Source organism: Globicephala melas, chromosome 18, assembly GCF_963455315.2.
Source record: "Globicephala melas chromosome 18, mGloMel1.2, whole genome shotgun sequence".
NCBI classification, from domain to species: Eukaryota; Metazoa; Chordata; class Mammalia; order Artiodactyla; family Delphinidae; genus Globicephala; species Globicephala melas.
In genome coordinates this window covers 11,954,108-11,973,011 of record NC_083331.1, presented here as the reverse complement: position 1 = coordinate 11,973,011, position 18,904 = coordinate 11,954,108, and the positions used below count along the sequence as shown (strand labels likewise).

Sequence of the window (18,904 nt, the reverse complement as noted above, 5' to 3'; positions counted from 1 at the left end):
CACCCGCCCAGCAGTTATGGGATTTGATTTTACTGTGATTGCACCTCTCCTACTGTCTCATTGTGGCTTCTCCTTTGTCTTTGGATGTGAGGTATCTTTTTTGGTGAGTTCCAGTGTCTTCCTGTTGATTGTTCAGCAGCTAGTTGTAATTCTGGTGTTCTCACAAGAGGGAGTGAGAGCATGTCCTTCTACTCCGCCATATTGGTTCAGGACCTCTGTCCAAACTTGGGTTTTTTAAAAATGAACCTTTTATTTAAAATCTGGACCTTTGTCTTATTTTTGGACAATTTATATTTGTACCTAAATAAAAAGTTTACATTTATTCTTGCTTAATTGCACTTTGTTGATTTTGACCCATCATTAAATCTATAATTTTCGCTTCAGATTTTGATGTATGTCATATTAGCCTTCCATTTTGTGTTACCTGTAGATTTGAAAGACATGTCTTCTTTACATCTTAGATGTTTTCCGCAATTTTTTGTGGATAAAATCTATTCACATGCTTACTGTAGCCTTTCCTCCTGACTGATCTTTCTCCAAGATCTAATGCTTAGTGAGATTGGTGGGTCAGCTGTCTACAAATCTCCTAACAGTATTGTCATTTCTCATCTTTCAGTTTTGTCTTATTAGATACTTCTTAGCATGGTTGTCTTCCACACCCATTCATTAAATATTGGTTCTGTCTAAGGAGTTACTCTATACTCTCTTTTCTGCTCTTTGTGGATATCATCTATATCTGTGGCTACAATTACCACCTGTATTTCAGCAACTCTCAAATCTATGTTTCCTCTTAACTTTTAATCTTCAGGCTCATACATCCCAACTACATACCACTACAGCCATTCAGTCCCTGAGTCTTGTTGTTTTATATATTCATCCCTTTTGCTTCAGCTTCCTCAGCACTACCTTAGAATAGATTTTCTTCGTTTTTCATCCAGCTCACAACTTGTTTCCTAACTTGTTCCTCAGTCTTAAACCCTTACAATTCACAGTGTAACCTGTATTAGATCTTTCTAAAACATAAATTTGGTCATGCCATTCCCATTGATTTCAAGATAAAGTTTAAACTCCTTAGCTTCACCTACAAGGTCCTTCATAACCCATCTGCCTTTGATGGATAGACTAATAAGAAGCTATGTCTATTTTAAATATTTAAGGTTAATATTTCTAAGAATAGTTATGAAGGTTGCATGTAAATTGAATTTTAGGCAGATTTATTAGAAAGTTGTGACTGAAATTTTGCTATAATTAGTGAAATCTGGAATCACTGCCAGTATGCTGTTTTGCTATACATTACTGAATGCACTGGAGAAATTTCAGAAAAGTCTTATTCAAATTGAAAATTGAATCCCATTGACTTATTTAGAGCATTCTTTATATTCATTTTTATTCTTAAATTGGTAGTGTTACTCAGTATATAAAATGTAATTTAATAAGCTCTAATTATAGTTAACTTTTTAAAAAGTAAGAATAAAAATTAAGCTTTATTTTTTTAAATGTTTGCTAGAGATAGGCTTTCTAGGAGTCTTTAACTGTGTAGTTTGAATCTGAATAAAGAAAAGAACTGAACAGTTATTTATCAAGCAAGAGAAGAGAGTAGGTGCCTGCCAGGAATCCTGGTTTTAGGGCATATTGGGAAGCAGAGGTAATAAGTGAGGATATACTTAAAAAATAAACACAACTGCTGAAAAACTATTGTATAGGGTCTTTGAAGATAACTGTATGTTTAGTACTATGGAATTTTCAAAGTGCTTTAACATATACATCTCATTTTATAAGATAAAGGAGAGGAAATTGATGAGATGCAAAGAGGCTGAGACTTCACCAGGGTCATGCAGCTGGTTGTTGGCATGGTCGGTATTAGAATCTAGTTTTCTGGCTCCCAGTTTGGTACTTCTCTCCAGATTAACAGGAGTTGCTGCTAAAGTGGAGACAGCATGGAAGAACAAGAAAAATCATCAGGGGACCAACACAGACTTCTTTTTCAGTATATTATTTTTTTTTTAATGTAGTCTTTAGAATTGTATTGCATATAGAAATATCATAAGTGCAATTTGAGGTATCAAACTGCATCAGTAGAATAGGGAACATGCGCAATACTCAGAAGTGGAAGTTTATGAGTCTGGAGGATTTCCTGTGCTCGAAAACACTAATACGGCCACATTCTTAAGTTATCATTGTCACTTCATTGTAGCTAACACAGGCCTGGAGAGAGAAGCCCTGAGAGAAATCTGCTCAACCAGGAGTTACGGGCACACTTCCATTGCTGAAACTGCTGCCGCCCCTTTCTCCTCATTGAGCCTGAGCATTCCACCTGACAATAGCTTTTGTGACTGGGGCTTGGTTGACTTGGTTGACTGAGAAGGCCCAATGTCTTCTGCAACATCAGCAATCCTATGGAGTGCTGAGGGGTTGCAGAGCAACTGGGACAGGCAGAAAGCAGTCAGAAGCTTTTCTGTTGGGTAACCGTTGAAACAGCCCCAATCAAGAGTGGTATAGACATAAGGATTGACAGATTGTAGGCTCTGCTGTGCCCTGGCTCTGATTAACATTAGGCAAAGGACAGAATGAGATATCATTCAGAAGCATAATAAGATTATTTCATATTTCTACACTGAAGTTGAAAAAAAAGACAAGCATGAGTAAGCCAATAGGCTCACAAGCCACTGTTTTAGGCCAGGCTAATAGTAATAGAGTACTTGTTAATTCAGAGGACAGATCCGGTGTTAGAAAAAGTGTCCAGATATTGGGTCTCAGTGCATCTAGGAAACTTCAGTGTGTCCTGGAGAAAATTGTAAAATTTTGCCTCTTTGTTCTTGTATGTTGTTTAAGCAATCCTCTACTTGGGGAAGTGTATGGACAAGAAAAGCTTTAAAAGCCTGGTACTTAAAAAAAAGGTAAAGAGTAAAACAAGAAGTAGGATAAGTTTTAGTGTCCTTGCTTAAGACCTCAAGTTGTATTATTTTCTTATGGAAATGGTATTAAACACCATCAGCGGTATTGATTATGGTCAGGAATAGCTACTTTTGTGTAATGCTTTGTAATTTCCCAAGCCCTTTGCTATACATATGAACTCAAGAAACTCTTAGATGGATAGGGCAGGACTGCCTCATTTAATTCATTCAACAAATATTAGATGTCAGGCACTGTTCTAAGTACTTAAGATACATTCATGAACAAAGTAAAGAGATCTTTCTCTAATGGGGTTTATATTCTAGTGAGACAAACAATAAGCCAAACAAAAAATATTCTAGTGAGACGAACAATAAGCAAAACAAAAACAATGGGTGTAAAAAAGTTCTATAGTATGTAGCAGACTAAGTTATAGAAGAAAGAGAAGTTTAAGGGGGGGATTGATTGGCAGTGGGGTAGGACATGTGAGATAAGGCAATTAAAATAGGTTAAATACTGAGAGGATAATAGCTGACTTGAAGAAGGTGAGGCAGTTAGCCACATGCATACCTGGGGTGAGAGTAGTCTAGGCAGATACCAGCCAGTACGAAAGTCATAGGGCAGCGCATGTGTGCTTGGTGGGTTCAAAGAACAGCAAGAAGGCCAGTGAGTCTGCAGTAGGGTGGAGTGGAGTGAGGAAGAGTGTTGTAGAATCTCTGCTTAGAGACAAACTCAGATTCCAGTAGTTTGAAAGACTTAACCAAAGTCTAGTTAAGGTAGAACTCAAAACCATTTATAGTGACCTGTAGTTGTTTCAGTTAGAATTCTCTTATATTTCCAGAAGATAAAAAAGGAAATATTGACTGATTAACAACCTTTATTATAATTTACATTTTATTCTTCAGCATAAACAGTCTTTATTACATTAATCTCAGCCTCAGTTTATTTTCACAGTGTTTTTGCTAAAGGAGAAAATAACAGCCTTGGCACAGTGTGATTTTATTCTTTACTGTGTTTTAAGTTATTAATTAAATTGAAACCTAACTTCTGATTTTGCTTTCGGGTAACATGCTAATCATGTGATCTATTTAATACTAATTCAGAAGATCTTAATTTATATTTGTAATTTCATTGTATTTTCTCTAATCTTTCTTTTAAAGATACGGGCATACCGCAGGAGAAGCTACACACAATGCAGTAGATTCTGCCATCAATGTTGGTGTAACTGCCTATAATATTGACAACGTTGGCATCAAAGCAATGGTGAAGAAAACTGCAAAACAAACGGGACACACGCTGCTTGAGGACTATAAAATTGTTGATAATTCTAAGGGGGAAAATCAAGGAGGAGGAGCAAGTGTAAACATGAAAGAGGCGAAAGATGAACAGAGAGAGGCACTAGAGAAGGATGGGGCAAAGAAGAAAGATAAATGATGGAAGTGCTATGAATTGTCTATACCAAAGCCTTACAGATGGATGCAATTTTGTTAAATGGCAAATGTGGAATTCCCTACAGATTAACCAGGATTTTTAAAATGTATTCATTCCTACAAAGTGACTATTTCATAAGCTTTATGTCATGTATTCTACTTCTAAGGAAAAGAATCAGTATTCTTGCATCTGGCCTTTAGAAATACAGTTACATTCTCTGTGAGCTGATTTTTTTCTAAATGTGGCTAAAATATTTTTGCAGTTAAAATAAGACTAATAATAGATGTGCTATAAATCTCATTAAACGTAACGTTAAACTATTTTTGTATTTGCTGTCTTTCAGAAAGCAAAGTAGGAAATTATATATTTACCTAAAATTTGGCATTAGGTAACCTTAGTTATGTTTGTACTGGGAATGAATGCTTTAAACATTGTTTCCTCTTTTTGCACTAATTGTGGATTTTTTTTTAGGTGCTTATGAGAATTTTCAGTGTGTAAGCTAAACAAAAACTGTAACCCTAAATGAAAAGAATTCTTGTATAACATTTAAAAGACTTTTTCAAAACAAGGAGTAGACTAATCATGGAAAATAAAATGAGGTTCTATAAAATCATTTGGTAGCTTATCTCTTTGTTAGGAAATGGAATGGTCTTTTTGATTTTAAATGAATACAAATAGATTTTTAAGTCTTCTAGATTTAGCCTGTTATTGATCTGTTAGGAGCCTGGGAAATTTGGGGGTATGGTTGGTATTGTATCAAAATTCAAAGTGATTATTATCAGCTTAATTGGACAAAAATCTAATCACTTTACCATGTCTACTTCTGTAAGTTTTGCCAAAAGGCTGAAATTTAGTAAAAACTAAAATATAAACAGTTGAGTTTATGTATGATAAATAATTTTTATTTTGGGATTCAGTCATTGGAATTTTATATATTAAAAAGCCAATAAATTAAATTATTAGAAAGGTTTTACTCATAATTAAGGTAAAGAATGTGAAGACTTTAGGCTTTAATCCATGGTGGCTAGGCATAACAGTGTCCACTTTGGCAGAAGAGAGGATATTCACAGACCTATAAGCTACAAATGTGTAAGTAAAATAGCTAGTGGCATTTTATTTTTATTTAATGATTTTAAAAGATTGGTATTGGTTTTCTTAGTATAGTCCATTTTAATATTTCTGAAACTCCAATTGCTATTTAGTTTATTAGGCTTTATTTGAAACTATATAAAGAATGCACTTTGTGAATAAACTGTCAAATTTACTTGGCCTCAAATGTATTCATGGGTTTGTATTTCAGGGACACAGAATTGGTGGAGCCTTTCCCTAGGGCCAAGGATAATGTACTAGTTAAAATGGAAATAAAATTGAATTGGTAAATAGCTTCCAGTCGGTCTCTGCCTTATTTAAGTTTAAGAAATGGAATGACACATAGTGGAGCCTAAAGTTTAAAAAATTACCTTAGAGCAGAGGTCAGCAAAATTGGACTTGTCAACAGGAACCTAGTTGTCCATTTCACTTCATTCTACTCTGTTCACTTGTTTGTGGGTTGCTTTTTCAGATCAACAGCTAGACAAAATTTTGGTAAGTATAGCTTCTATATTCCAGTTCTCCAGAGAAACAGAACCAATATGTATTATAAGGAATTGGCTTGTGCAACTATGGAGGCTGAGAAGCCGCAGATCTGCAGTCAGTGAGCTGGGTACCCAGGAGAGTTGATGTGCTGTATCAGTCCAGGTCTGAAAGCCTGAGAATCAGGAGCACCAATGATGTATATTCCAGTCTGAAAGCTGGTAGGCAGGCCTGAGACCCCAAAGTGCTTATGTTTCAGTCTGAGTCTGAAGGCCAGAAAAGACCAATATACCAATGAAAGCAGTCAAACAGGAAGAGTTCCCTCTTATTCAGCCCTTTTGTTCTATTCAGGTCTTCAGCTGATTGGGTGATGTCCACCCATCTTTTAAGGAGGGCAATCTGCTTTACCCAGTCTACCGATTGAAATGTTAATCTCACCCAGAAACACCCTCACAGACACACCCCGAATGATATTTGGCCAAATGTCTGGACACCCCGTTGCCCAGTTAAGCTGACAATAAAATTAACCATCACAGCTTCTTAGCCCGGTTTTTATTTTCTAGAGGTCTTTCTCCTAGGTTTTCTTGGCTTTTTGAGATGCAACAGATCTAGTGTCTGACAAACAGTTCTCAGTATCTACTGCTACCAGGGTTTTTCCTCACTTTGCCTCTACAGACTGTCATTCCCCCATGCTGTACTGGGTAGTTTTCTGGCATTGCCTCTAGGAACCTACTAGCTATAAAAATAATGATAGCTAATGTTTAGGTGGTGTTAAAATGTTCTAAGTGCTGTTACACAGACTAACTCATTTTAACCTCACAATATTCTTATGAGGTTATACCATTACAGTCTTCATTTTACAGAATAGGACACTGAGGTATAGAGAGGTGAAGTAACCTTCCCAAGATGTAAGGGAACAGTATGAAAGAAGAGGTCACACACATGCTTCAAAAAGGAGGGCCTGTTAGGCCGGGCATCTTGTCTTTCTTAAACAGAGGTAGATGGGGAAAGACAAATGGTCTTATTTCCTCTGATTCCAGCTGCTTATTAAATTAATTTTTGTTACAATTTTATTGGCTTAATAGTTGGTAGAAAATTTCTTGAGATATTAGCAAAATAGATCATCAGCCCTAGACTGCCTCCCTGATAGTGTCCGAGTCTTTTTCTCTGTCTTCATAGGTGTTCTAGGGTAAGCTAAGAAAAGCCAGACATATCAGTTAAGTCTATAATGCTGTGCTCAAATAAATTAGTTCTCTGGTCTGTTCTTGTCAGAATTAAGACTAGGTATTTTTAAACAGACTTCCTAATGGATTTTGCTATTTTGTGTTTACTTTAGCAACAGAATTGCTTAAAAGAGAATATTTTGTTGATTTCTGAATAGCTTTTCTTCAAAGACATTTTTTCTATTTACAGTATATTTTAAAGATCCAGAAAGATGAATAAAAAAAAATTTTTTTTAAAACACAGGTCAGATGAAAGATAGAAACCCGAAATAATGTCTTTAAATGTATTCTATGCAAAAAGTTGTCACATGTGAAGAAACAGTTTGATCAACCTGGAGGCTGTTCATTGGAGGAAAAAATGACTAGTGGGGGAAAGTGTTCTCTCTCCCCCGGCATCCCACCCAATCTGTTCTGTTCAAATTTAGTTAGCCAGCTGAAAAGCAACTTGCTAGAGTGCTACCAAGAAGCAAGATTACTGAGATAAGGGATAGGATCCCATCATTTGCATGTTCAAGAAGCCCCACAGATAATGTCTCTAGTTAAAACGTTGCTATTTAGGGAGTAACTGAGCTGGGAGCAGAAAAGGGGGCTTTGGTATACAGCAGTTTTTAAATTTAAGGCTTTTGAACTAAAGCCACACTGATGACAGGGTTCAGCATATAGCTGTGGATGTGGAGTGGAGATAAAGTGATGAGAGTTGCATATTGAAGGGCGAGGTTGTAGACAAGACCTATGGTGGAAAAACTACTTTTTTTGTCCAAGTCAGTGGACAGGTTGTGACTATTAAGTCTCTGGGTGAAGCAAGGAGAAGTAGATGGTGTCACACCCAGATGAAATGAGTGAGTTTTTACAGGAGGACGGAAGAGTAGAGATCCTGGAAGCAGCATTAGAGGTGGAGAGGATTCCTGACCCTCCTGACCTAAAGGAGCCAGGGGTTCTACAGAGAAACTAGAGAACAAAACCATCAGTTCTTAGCTTTTGATATTTCAAAAGCTATGGTTTATGTGTGAACCAGAAAGATTTGGGAGAATATAAAATGCATGACTATCTCTCTGCCATGCAGGTCCCTCTCATCCCCACCTCCCCAGTCAATCAGAGAATTAGGAACGCTGGCTGAGGACGAAGGAAGGGAGCCACCAAGACATAATAGACACCGGTGAGTGTCTAAGAGGTGACCAGCACCTTGTTCCCCACAGCTTGCCTCAGGCTGGGCACAAAAGTTGAGAGTACAAGATTTGCCACACCACGTGACTACTGACACACTGACAAGAGATCTTCACTTTTCAGTTAAACCGTAGGTTCTCTGAAAGCAGTGAACGTACTTAGCATCTCTTACACATCACTCTGTATAAAATAAACCCTCGATTGCTATTAATTGAACTTACTCCTCAAAATGCTTCACATCATCTCTTGCCCACAAATTTGGGTGGTTCTTTTGGACATTAGTCTGTCGGTCTAACGTGATACTACATTACTTTCTAGTTAGTTCAATTCCAAACTTCCCAGCACAGAGCCCTCTTTCTCTGTGAGCGGCCCTGGGCGTCCCAGCCTGGCCCCGCCCCCGGGCGCCGCCCTGTGACGTCACCGGACGGCGCTAGGCAGCGACCGTGAGGCAGTTCGCCCCCACTACGGCTGACAGAACCTGACCACTGCCGGCTGCAGGGGGTCCCCTCAGGTCTCGTGTTCTAAGCCGTGTGAGGGAAGGGCGTGGGTGGCCTCTGATCTGACACGGTGGAGGAAGGAAGAGGCGACACCTTCGACGATATGAACACCGACCGCCTTAAACTGGAGTTACTGGAAGAAAGGCACCTGAAGTGAGTCGGAGGGCGGCGCGCGCCCCGCCGGGTGTGGGGTTCACGTCGGCGCCGCCAAGCCGAGGGCCTGCGCCTGTGTGAGCCCCGCGGCTCAAGGCCGAAGCCCCTGAGGCCGAGGTGACACCTGCAGTGTCATTAATCCCCGCGCAGAACTGGTAACATCTGAAAACAGTGTTTTATAGGAGAGATTCATTTAGCTCTTGCGTTTGGTATTATAAATAGGCAGGTTTTGAGGTTCTGCCTTCAGGAGCGAGTCCGGTGGAGTGTACTGTGTGCACAGACTATAATTCTGAAACATGTGTTTGCTTGTGATGTTCCACTAAGTTCAGGGTTTCTGTTTCAAATTCCAAAGGTTTCGTTTAGTTATGCTTCTTTTTCATCCCTTTAGAAGAGCTTAAGAATTGGTGATACTTGGTAAAGATGAAGCCCCTACTATATATACTTCTTAAAGTACTCAATATCAGTACTTCTTACTAAGTCTTTGGAACATTTTAAGTATCTTTTTAGATACCCTACCCCCACCCCCACCCGCAGGCCACAGGAGGGCTAGGCTCTCTTGGGTCACCCTGTAGCTTCCTGTGCTTTCCTCTGTCGTAGCTCCAGCCACACTTTTTAAATTGCTCAGTTATTTCTTGGTCTGGTACTAAGCTGTAAGCACTCTGAGGACAGGTTCTGTATTTCCTGAAGCAGTAGAGTGTAGGAGCCAGTCCTTTAGAGGAATCCTGCACAAATTCAAATCCCAGGTCTTACCACTTACTCAGCAAGTCCATGATCTTGCACAAGTTAATGAACCTCTGAAGCCTCAGTTTTCTCAAGTCTAAGACTGGCGTAGAAATCGGTATCTCACACGTCATGTGGTTGGTACCAGGACTGAAATGTATGTAAAGCACTTGGCGTTGGCTTGTAATAAACATTCAGTGGAAGTTAGCTGCTGCAATTACTGTTCTGTTCACTTACCGTAGTATCTTCAGCACTTAGCACAATGCCTTTAACGTAATAGGCATTCAGAAATATAAATGATTCTGTCATCGTATTTTGATAACTACTATGCCACTTGCTGATGTCCTAAATAGATAATCTCCGGAATGCTATGTGTGTGTGTGTGTGTGTGTGTGTGTGTGTTTATTAGTGTTTCTTTTTTTTCCTTTTTATTTCAGGTTGTCAGTTGTTACCTGTTGCCCTAGCTGTTTCTGTCTATAGTAATTTGCAGCTCCTTTGCTGGGCTTTGAGAAACCAGGTAACCAAAATTGTCAGACTTCTTGAGGCCAACTTTAAGAATAAAGGGTTTTAAGTGGTTACATGGGGAGCTTTGAGCTTTAGTGCATTTTAGTGTCCTTCTGGACCCGGGTAATCGGAAGCCTGCGTTCGCCTGATTACTAATTCTCAACCAGGCCTTCAGTAAGTGATGTTTCATAATAGGTTGTTCCTGAAGTAGTGGTAGGTTACTGTGTATTATTTTTCTCATGTTATTTTTAATTGAATCGTAATTAACAAAATGTGTTTAATAATAGGGATACAGTGCAACTCTCAGTGCTTGAAATAAGACAGAAGATAGCGGAACTGGAAGCCAAACTCAATACTGACGATGAAGGTATATAAGTAAATATTTTTATTTATGACTCCTGTGTAGCTATTGTTCATTTTACCAAGATACCTATAGTACATTAAATTACATATTTGGAATAATAGTGTCAAGATTTCCATATTGCATTTTGGCAGCATTAATAATAATTTAATATAGAGGCTTTAAAAACATATTTCAGAGTGTCAAACCTGTTACTTTATAATTATTTGTCTACTTACGAGTTCAGAATGTTCATTCTTCAATTAGCAAAACCTTTGTTACGTGAGATAAATACATTATTTCCTTAGTAATAAAATATCACACGTTTTCTATATAACTCAATTAGTAACCTTTATATCTTAACTGCTAGATTTGGGATATAACCTTAAAATCCCTATCTAGGTTTTGGCTATTTGTTTGTGTTGAAAGAATGGGGGAGGGGCAGGCGAGTGTTGCACACACACCTACACACAGGAACATACCCATATATCCTTAAAGTTTATAATGTCTGTAAGATGTTAATTTATTACACAAATATTGATTGAGATCCTGCCATATGTCAACACTTTGAATGGAAGACCTTTCTTTTCCCTTTTCTAAAGAGTTTCACTGACTATTGGGAGGAAGTGTCAAACTAAAACATGAGCAGAAGTAATATAAGTTCTGCATGAGGAGAAATGGCAACTCAGGTAAGCAGAACCCAACACACCTTGCATGAGGGCAGAGGAGGCAGTGTTGAACTGACTACTAAAGAACAGTAGGAGTTTATTAGGGTTATGGGGGTGGGCTTTGCTTCTTAAACCCATTCATACTTTTCTTCTGTTGGGGAAGCCATGAACAAAATGGATTAGTAGCCATATGACAAATATAATGCTACTTTTCATAATACCCAATGCTATGTTAAAGCTTGCTTAGAGCACACTGCTTTGTCCCAAGGCTGAAGTAGCTTCCTACGTCTCCATGTCTGTATCCTTAATAAACTGGCTCTGTGGAGGCAGACTGTGAGTACACTTACCAAGTAGTTGCACTGGCAAGGCTGGCTGGAATTTCCTCATCCATCTAACTACAGACAAAACACGTCATGCTCAGATACACACACAATGCAGTAACTATGCCCACAAGTAAAATGTAAGCCCAGCAAGTCGCATTATCAACAGCTCTTCTCATGGGGAGGAGCTGGAATATGGGTATAAAGAGATAAGGTAAAATGGCAGGCGAGAAAGTTTTTCCTCAGTGGGCCAAGCTAAAACCTAAGGTGAAGGGCGGAAACCTTTATCCCTTCTTCAGAATCAACTAACTCCAGGAACTGTGTCAGGTGAGGTGGTTATTATTATTCCCATTTATGGAAAAATGAAGTTCAGGAATTTAAGTAACTTGCTAAGATCACAGAGCCAGGGGGTGGCAGAGCCATGATTTTAGCCTAAATCACCTGTCTCCCACCACCACTACTACCATGACAACTGCTGTCTCCCCACATTGGCACTCAGTAGTTCTGGTTATCTACTGCTGCATAGCCAACCAGCCTATCGTTTAGGGTTCTAAATAACATTTGTCTCTCACAAGTCTGTGGATTGACTGGGTTCATCTGGGAAGTTCTTAATTGGGGTCTCTCATGTGATTGCAGTCAGATGTAGTCTGGTGCTCAGTCATCTGAAGGTTCAGCTGGGCTGGACATTTCAAGATGACTCACCCACATGGCTGGTAACTCATCCTGGATATTGGCTGGGAGCCCAGCTGGGACCACCCATCAGAAGTACCTACACATGGCTTTGTAGCTTTTGCTTCTCACAGCATGGTGCCTGGGTTCCAAGAGGCTGTATCCCAAGAGCAAGCATTCCAAAAGGCACCGTGACAGAAACTGCCAGTCCAGTTAAGGGCTACTCCCAGAACTGGCAGCGTCATTTCCATTATATTCTATTGGTCAAAACAGTCACAGATGGGCTTCCCTGGTGGCGCAGTGGTTGAGAGTCCATCTGCCGATGCAGGGGACATGGGTTCGTGCCCTGGTCCAGGAAGATCCCACGTGCCGCGGAGCGGCTGGACCCATGAGCCATGGCCACTGGGCCTGTGCGTCCGGAGCCTGTGCTCCACAACAGGAGAGGCCACAACAGTGAGAGGCCCGTGTACTGCAAAAAAAAAAAAAAAAAAAAAAAAAAAACAGTCACAGATTTCAGGGAATGGAGAAAATTACTTGTCAAGGTCACATTGCAGAAGAACATGTGGAATGGGGTGGATTCTTGCAGTCATCTTTGGCAAATAGTCTGCCACAGGGAGTATTAAACATAATGCCTCTTGAGGAGAACTCTTAAGTAACTGATAAGGGTGGAACATAGATTGTAACAAGAATGTGACAGATGAGATAAAAGTTTATGAAGAAGATGAAGAATAGTCTTTAATATGATTCTGATGAATTTGTATTTATCCTGAAGGCAATGGGGTAATATTAAAGAGGTTTTTAAAATAAATTTATTATTGTTTAACATTATAAAAGAAATAAATGCACAAGTGATAACCATGGATACATCTGTTTAGGTAATTCTTTCACACTTTCCACTCTCTACTCAAATCTCGCTACCCCTCTCTCCATTCTCACTCAGCGAATGAGCTTACCTTCCTCTTTCAAGGAGAACCAAGAAGCAATCAGAAGAGGATTTCCACATGTTTCTACCAAGAAAGATACCCACCTACATACTTTGCACATCCTCTTACTTCCCTCTTGTTCCTCTGCATATTCTGTGTTACTCTTATTTAATGTCAATCCCTCCACTTGTACAACAGATGCCATTACTCTCACCTCCTTCAGGATATCACTCCAGCAATTGATTGTCCTCTCTCTTTGCTGCACCGTTTTCCCTGCTCCACTGAATCATCTCCAACAGCACACAAACATGCCGAGTTTATTTTATCTAAAAAACAGATAGCAACCCTTCTTTGGCCCCATGTTTCCCCTTCTACCATTATCCCCTTTCACTTTTCACTGCTCTGTGTACAGCAAAATATTTCAATAGAATCGTTTTTTTATTTACACTCTTACCTGTTTCTTCATATTTAATCTACCTGTTTTGTAACAGGATTAATTTTTAGGCAAAGCAGCAAGCAGAACAAACTTCAAAGGGCTTCACATTTGCATAGTGGCCTTTTGAAGCCCTTTAGGATTCATAGGAAACTATATTCAAAACGAGTGGTTTATGTTTTAAGTAAATCTGAATTTTACCATCTTAAAGCTTGGCCACAAGACAAAGAACAGGAAAGAAAATGTCCAGGAGACCTAAAAAAGTGAGAAGAATCAGTATTGGTGTAGGGGTTTAAGTGCATTTCAAAAAATTGAAACCTCACCACTACCCTTTGAAAACAGTATCACCTCATTTTATAGATGAAAAACTGAGATTCAGGGATTCTGAATGTCTTTCTCAAGGCTATAGAGGTGGGTAGGGATAGATCTGGAATTGGGATCCAGGCATTTTGCCATCAGATCCCAAACTCAGCCTCTATTTCTTTCCACTTAAGTTTCTTAAGTTTGCTTCTAAAGTTTTTTCATCTGGAGAAGAGAGCCTTGATTTACTGAGGTTCTGGGACATTGCTCATCTAGGCATAGAAATGGGCAGGATTTGCCCAGCACAGCATGATTGTCTTATTCTCTCTTGGACTCACTCTAATCAGAAGTTTCACCTCTGATCAACTGAAACTGCTCTTATCAAGGTCACCAGTGACTTTCAATTTGCAAAATCCAGTGTCATCTCTCAGTACTCATCTTGACATTAGTAGCACTGCCAGAACTGATCACCTTCATCATTGAAACCCGTTGCTCACTTGGCTTCTGGGACACCACACTATCTTGGTTTTCTTCATATCTACTGGCCACTCCTCACTTCTCTTCATCTTCCTGAGTTCTAAAAACTTGGAGTGCCTCAGGGCTCAGTCCTCTGACTTTTCTTTGATACATGCACCCACTATTTTGGAGATCCCCTCTGGTCATATGGTATGAAATGCCATCTGTATACTGATAACATACAGATTTACATCTCCATCCCAGACCTTTCCTTTAAGCTCCCTTTGAGTCTTCATTTATAGGCTGGTTTCTAGTTAAAAACTCTTTGGCTATTAAGTAATGTATTAGTAGATCAAATAGTTTTTTTAAAACTCATCTCAGTAAATGCTAAAAAAGGTTTTGATAAAATTCAATTTGTCTTATTAAAAAAATATATTTGTATTTATCTTGAACTGGAATAACACTTAATGATGAAACATTAGAGGCATTACCATTTCTGGAAAAAAACAAAGATGCCTCCAGCCACCATTAAAATTTAATATTGTTTTGAAGGGTCCAGTCAAGCAATAAAATATGAAACAGAAATAAGCATTATAGCTATTAGGAAGATATAAAATTATTATAATTTTTAACTTTTATAATTTGATATCCAGAACTTTCCAGAGGATCAACTGAAAAACTACTATATTAGTTTATATATGTATATTATATAATATATTATATATTAGTTTATATATATATATTATGTATAATATACTAAAAAATTAGAAAATGGTTGGATACAGAAGTGGAAGAAATTTTTATTAAAAAAAACCCAAGACACTAGCAATAACCAGTTAGAAAATAGGGTTTTTTTAATGATTGCACAACAATTCCAGCCTGAATCATAAAATGTCTGACAATACCCTTGATAAGAAATATTCAGGACTTATATGAAGAGATAGCAGAACACTATGACTATAATGGAATAATAACCATTCAGCAAGAATTCTCATCCTTGTCCGCAATCAACTTGATGTACCCTGCATCTGTGGGATACCTGAATAGACAATGAATCATCCCAAATTGAGGACGTGGACTTTGGGAGCAACAATATATATATATTTTTTTCCCCTTTTTCTCTTTTGGTGAGTGTGTATGTGTATACTTCTGTGTGTGATTTTGTCTATATAGCTTTGCTTTTACCATTTGTCCTCGGGTTTGGTCTATCCGTTTTTTTTGTTTGTTTGTTTTTGTTTTTTTAGTATAGTTTTTAGCACTTGTTATCATTGGTGGATTTGTTTTTTGGTTTGGCTGCTTTTTTTTATTTTAAATTTTTTTTAATAATTATTTTTTATTTTAATAACTTTTTAATTTAATATAATTTTATCTTCTTCTTTCTTTCTTCCTTTCTTTTTCATCCCTTTTATTCTGAGCCATGTGGATGACAGGCTCTTGGTGCTCCAGCCAGGCATCAGGGGTATGCCTCTGAGGTGGGAGAGCCAAGTTCAGGGCACTGGTCCACAAGAGACCTCCCAGCTCCACGTAATATCAACCAGCAAAAATCTCCCAGAGATCTCCATCTCAATGCCAAGACTCAGCTCCACTCAACGACCAGCAAGCTACAGTGCTGGACACCCTATGCCAAACAACCAGAAAGAAAGGAACCCAACCCTACCCATTAGCAGGGAGGCTGCCTAAAATCATAATAAGGCCACAGACACCCCAAAACACACCACCAGACGTGGACCTGCCCACCAGAAAGACAAGATCCAGCCTCATCCACCAGAACACAGGCACTAGTCCCCTCCACCAGGAAGCCTACACAACCCACTGAACCAACCTTAGCCAGTTGGAGCAGACACCAAAAACAATGGGAACTACGAACCTGCAGCCTGCGAAAAGGATACCCCAAACACAGTAAGTTAAGCAAAATGAGAAGACAGAAAAACACACAGCAGATGAAGGAGCAAGGTAAAAACCCACCAGACCTAATAAATGAAGAGGAAATAGGCAGTCTACCTGAAAAAGAATTCAGAATAATGATAGTAAAGATGATCCAAAATCTTGGAAATAGAATGGAGAAAATACAAGAAACATTTAACAAGTACCTAGAAGAACTAAAGAGCAAACACAGAAGAACTAAAGAGCAAACAACACAATAAATGAAATTTAAAATTCTCTAGCAGGTATCAATAGCAGAATAAGGCAGAAGAACGGATAAGTGACCTGGAAGATAAAATAGTGGAAATAACTACTGCAGAGCACAATAAAGAAAAAAGAATGAAAAGAATTGAGGACAGTCTCAGAGACCTCTGGGACAACATTAAATGCACTAACATTCGAATTATAGGGGTCCCAGAAGAAGAAGAGAAAAAGGGACTGAGAAAATATTTGAAGAGATTATAGTTGAAAACTTCCCTAATATGGGAAAGGAAATAGTTCATCAAATCCAGGAAGCACAGAGAGTCCCATACAGGATAAATCCAAGGAGAAACACACCAAGACACATTAATCAAACTATCAAAAATTAAATACAAAGAAAAAATATTAAAAGCAACAAGGGAAAAACGACAAATAACACACAAGGGAATCCCCATAAGGTTAACAGCTGATCTTTCAGCAGAAACTCTGCAAGCCAGAAGGGAGTGGCAGGACATATTTAAAGTGATGAAGGAGAAAAACCTACAACCAAGATTACTCTACCCAGCAAGAATCTCATTCAGATTTGATGGAGAAATTAAAACCTTTACAGACAAGCAGAAGCTAAGAGAATTCAGCACCACCAAACCAATTTTACAACAAATGCTAAAGGAACTTCTCTAGGCAGGAAACAAAAGAGAAGGAAAAGACCTACAATAACAAACCCAAAACAGTTAAGAAAATGGTAATAGGAACATACATATCGATAATTACCTTAAATGTAAATGGATTAAATGCTCCAGCCAAAAGACAAGACTGGCTGAATGGATACAAAAACGAGACCCGTATATATGCTGTCTACAAGAGACCCACTTCAGACCTATGGACACATACAGACTGAAAGTGAGGGGATGGAAAAAGATATTCCATGGAAATCAAAAGAAAGCTGGAGTAGCAATTCTCATATCAGACAAAATAGACTTCAAAACAAGGACTATTAGAAGAGACAAAGAAGGACACTATATTATGATCAAGGCATCAATCCAAGAAGAAGATATAACAATTGTAAATATTTATGCACCCAACATAGGAGCACCTCAATACATAAGGTAAATACTAACCGCCATAAAAGGGGAAATTGGCAGTAACACAATCATAGTAGGGGAATTTAACAACCCACTTTCACCAATGGACAGATCATGCAAAATGAAAATAAATAAGGAAACACAAGCTTTAAATGATACATTAAACGAGATGGACTTAATTGATATTTATAGGACATTCCATCCAAAAACAACCAAATACACATTCTTCTCAAGTGCTCATGGAACATTCTCCAGGATAGATCACATCTTGGGTCACAAATCAAGCCTTGGTAAATTTAAGAAAACTTATATCCTATGAAGTATCTTTTCCAACCACAACACTATGAGACTATATATCAATTACTGGAAAAAAACTGTAAAAAATACAAACACATGGAGGCTAAACAATACACTCCTTAATAACCAAGAGATCACTGAAGAAATCAAAGAGGAAATCAAAAAATACCTAGAAACAAATGACAATGAAAACACAATGACCCAAAACCTATGGGATGCAGCAAAAGCAGTTCTAAGAGGGAAGTTTATAGCAATACAATCCTACCTTAAGAAAGAAGAAACATCTCAAATAAACAACCTAACCTTACACCTAAAGCAATTACAGAAAGAAGAACAAAAACCCTCCAAAATTAGCAGAAGGAAAGAAATCATAAAGATCAGATTAGACATAAATGAAAAAGAAATGAAGGAAATGACAGCAAAGATCAATAAAACTACAAGCTGGTTCTTTGAGAAGATAAACAAAATTGATAAACCATTATCCAGACTCATCAAGAAAAAAAGGGAGAAGACTCAAATCAGTAGAATTAGAAATGAAGAAGAAGTAACAACTGACACTGCAGAAGTACAAAGGATCATGAGAGATTACTACAAGCGACTATATGCCCGTAAAGTGGACAACCTGGAAGAAATGGACAAATTCTTAGAAATGCACAACCTTATAAGACCGAACCAGGAAGAAGTAGAAAATATGAACAGACCAATCACAAACACTGAAATTGAAACTGATTATAAAAATCTTCCAACAAATAAAAGTCCAGGACCAGATGGTGCTTCACAGGCAAATTCTATCAAACATTTAGAGAAGAGCTAACAGCTGTCCTTCTCAAACTCTTCCAAAATATAGCAGAGGGAGGAACACTCCCAAACTCATTCTACAAGACTGCCATCACCCTGATACCAAAAGCAGACAAAGATGTCACAAAGAAAGAAAACTACAGGCCAATATCACTGATGAATATAGATGCAAAAATCCTCAACAAAATACTAGGAAACAGAATCCAACAGCACATTAAAAGGATCATACACCATGATCAAGGGGGGTTTATCCCAGGAATGCAAGGATTCTTCAATATATGCAAATCAATCAATGTGATACACCATATTAACACACTGAAGGAGAAAAACCATATGAT

At 38.2% G+C, this 18,904-nt stretch overlaps 3 protein-coding genes across 9 annotated transcripts in view; all 3 read left to right on the top strand.

Annotated features, from left to right (window-relative positions):
• The window catches only part of SPART (spartin), a 377,051-nt gene extending 371,346 nt beyond the window's left edge, over positions 1-5,705 (top strand). For all 4 annotated transcript variants that reach the window (XM_030882503.3, XM_030882499.2, XM_030882495.3 and 1 more), the window contains one exon: positions 4,053-5,705. In XM_030882503.3, coding sequence (XP_030738363.1) covers positions 4,053-4,326 — 274 coding nt within the window. In that variant the 3' untranslated portion in view covers positions 4,327-5,705. The remainder of the gene's footprint in view (positions 1-4,052) is intronic.
• A 279-nt stretch (positions 5,706-5,984) lies between these two features.
• CCDC169 (coiled-coil domain containing 169) overlaps positions 5,985-18,904 on the top strand; it is a 45,001-nt gene continuing 32,081 nt past the window's right edge. The window contains 4 exon segments of the mRNA XM_060288264.1: positions 5,985-6,016; positions 7,075-7,084; positions 8,856-8,932; positions 10,444-10,523. Coding sequence (XP_060144247.1) covers positions 5,985-6,016; positions 7,075-7,084; positions 8,856-8,932; positions 10,444-10,523 — 199 coding nt within the window.
• SOHLH2 (spermatogenesis and oogenesis specific basic helix-loop-helix 2) overlaps positions 8,739-18,904 on the top strand; it is a 95,778-nt gene continuing 85,612 nt past the window's right edge. For 2 of the 4 annotated variants that reach the window (XM_060287973.1, XM_060287974.1), the window contains exons 1-3: positions 8,739-8,932; positions 10,444-10,523; positions 11,099-11,185. The gene's annotated coding sequence lies outside the window, so the exon portion shown is untranslated. Of the gene's footprint in view, positions 8,933-9,021; positions 9,088-10,089; positions 10,170-10,443; positions 10,524-11,098; positions 11,186-18,904 lie in introns of those variants that run through there. The other 2 variants (XM_060287975.1, XM_060287976.2) reach the window with 2 other exon arrangements.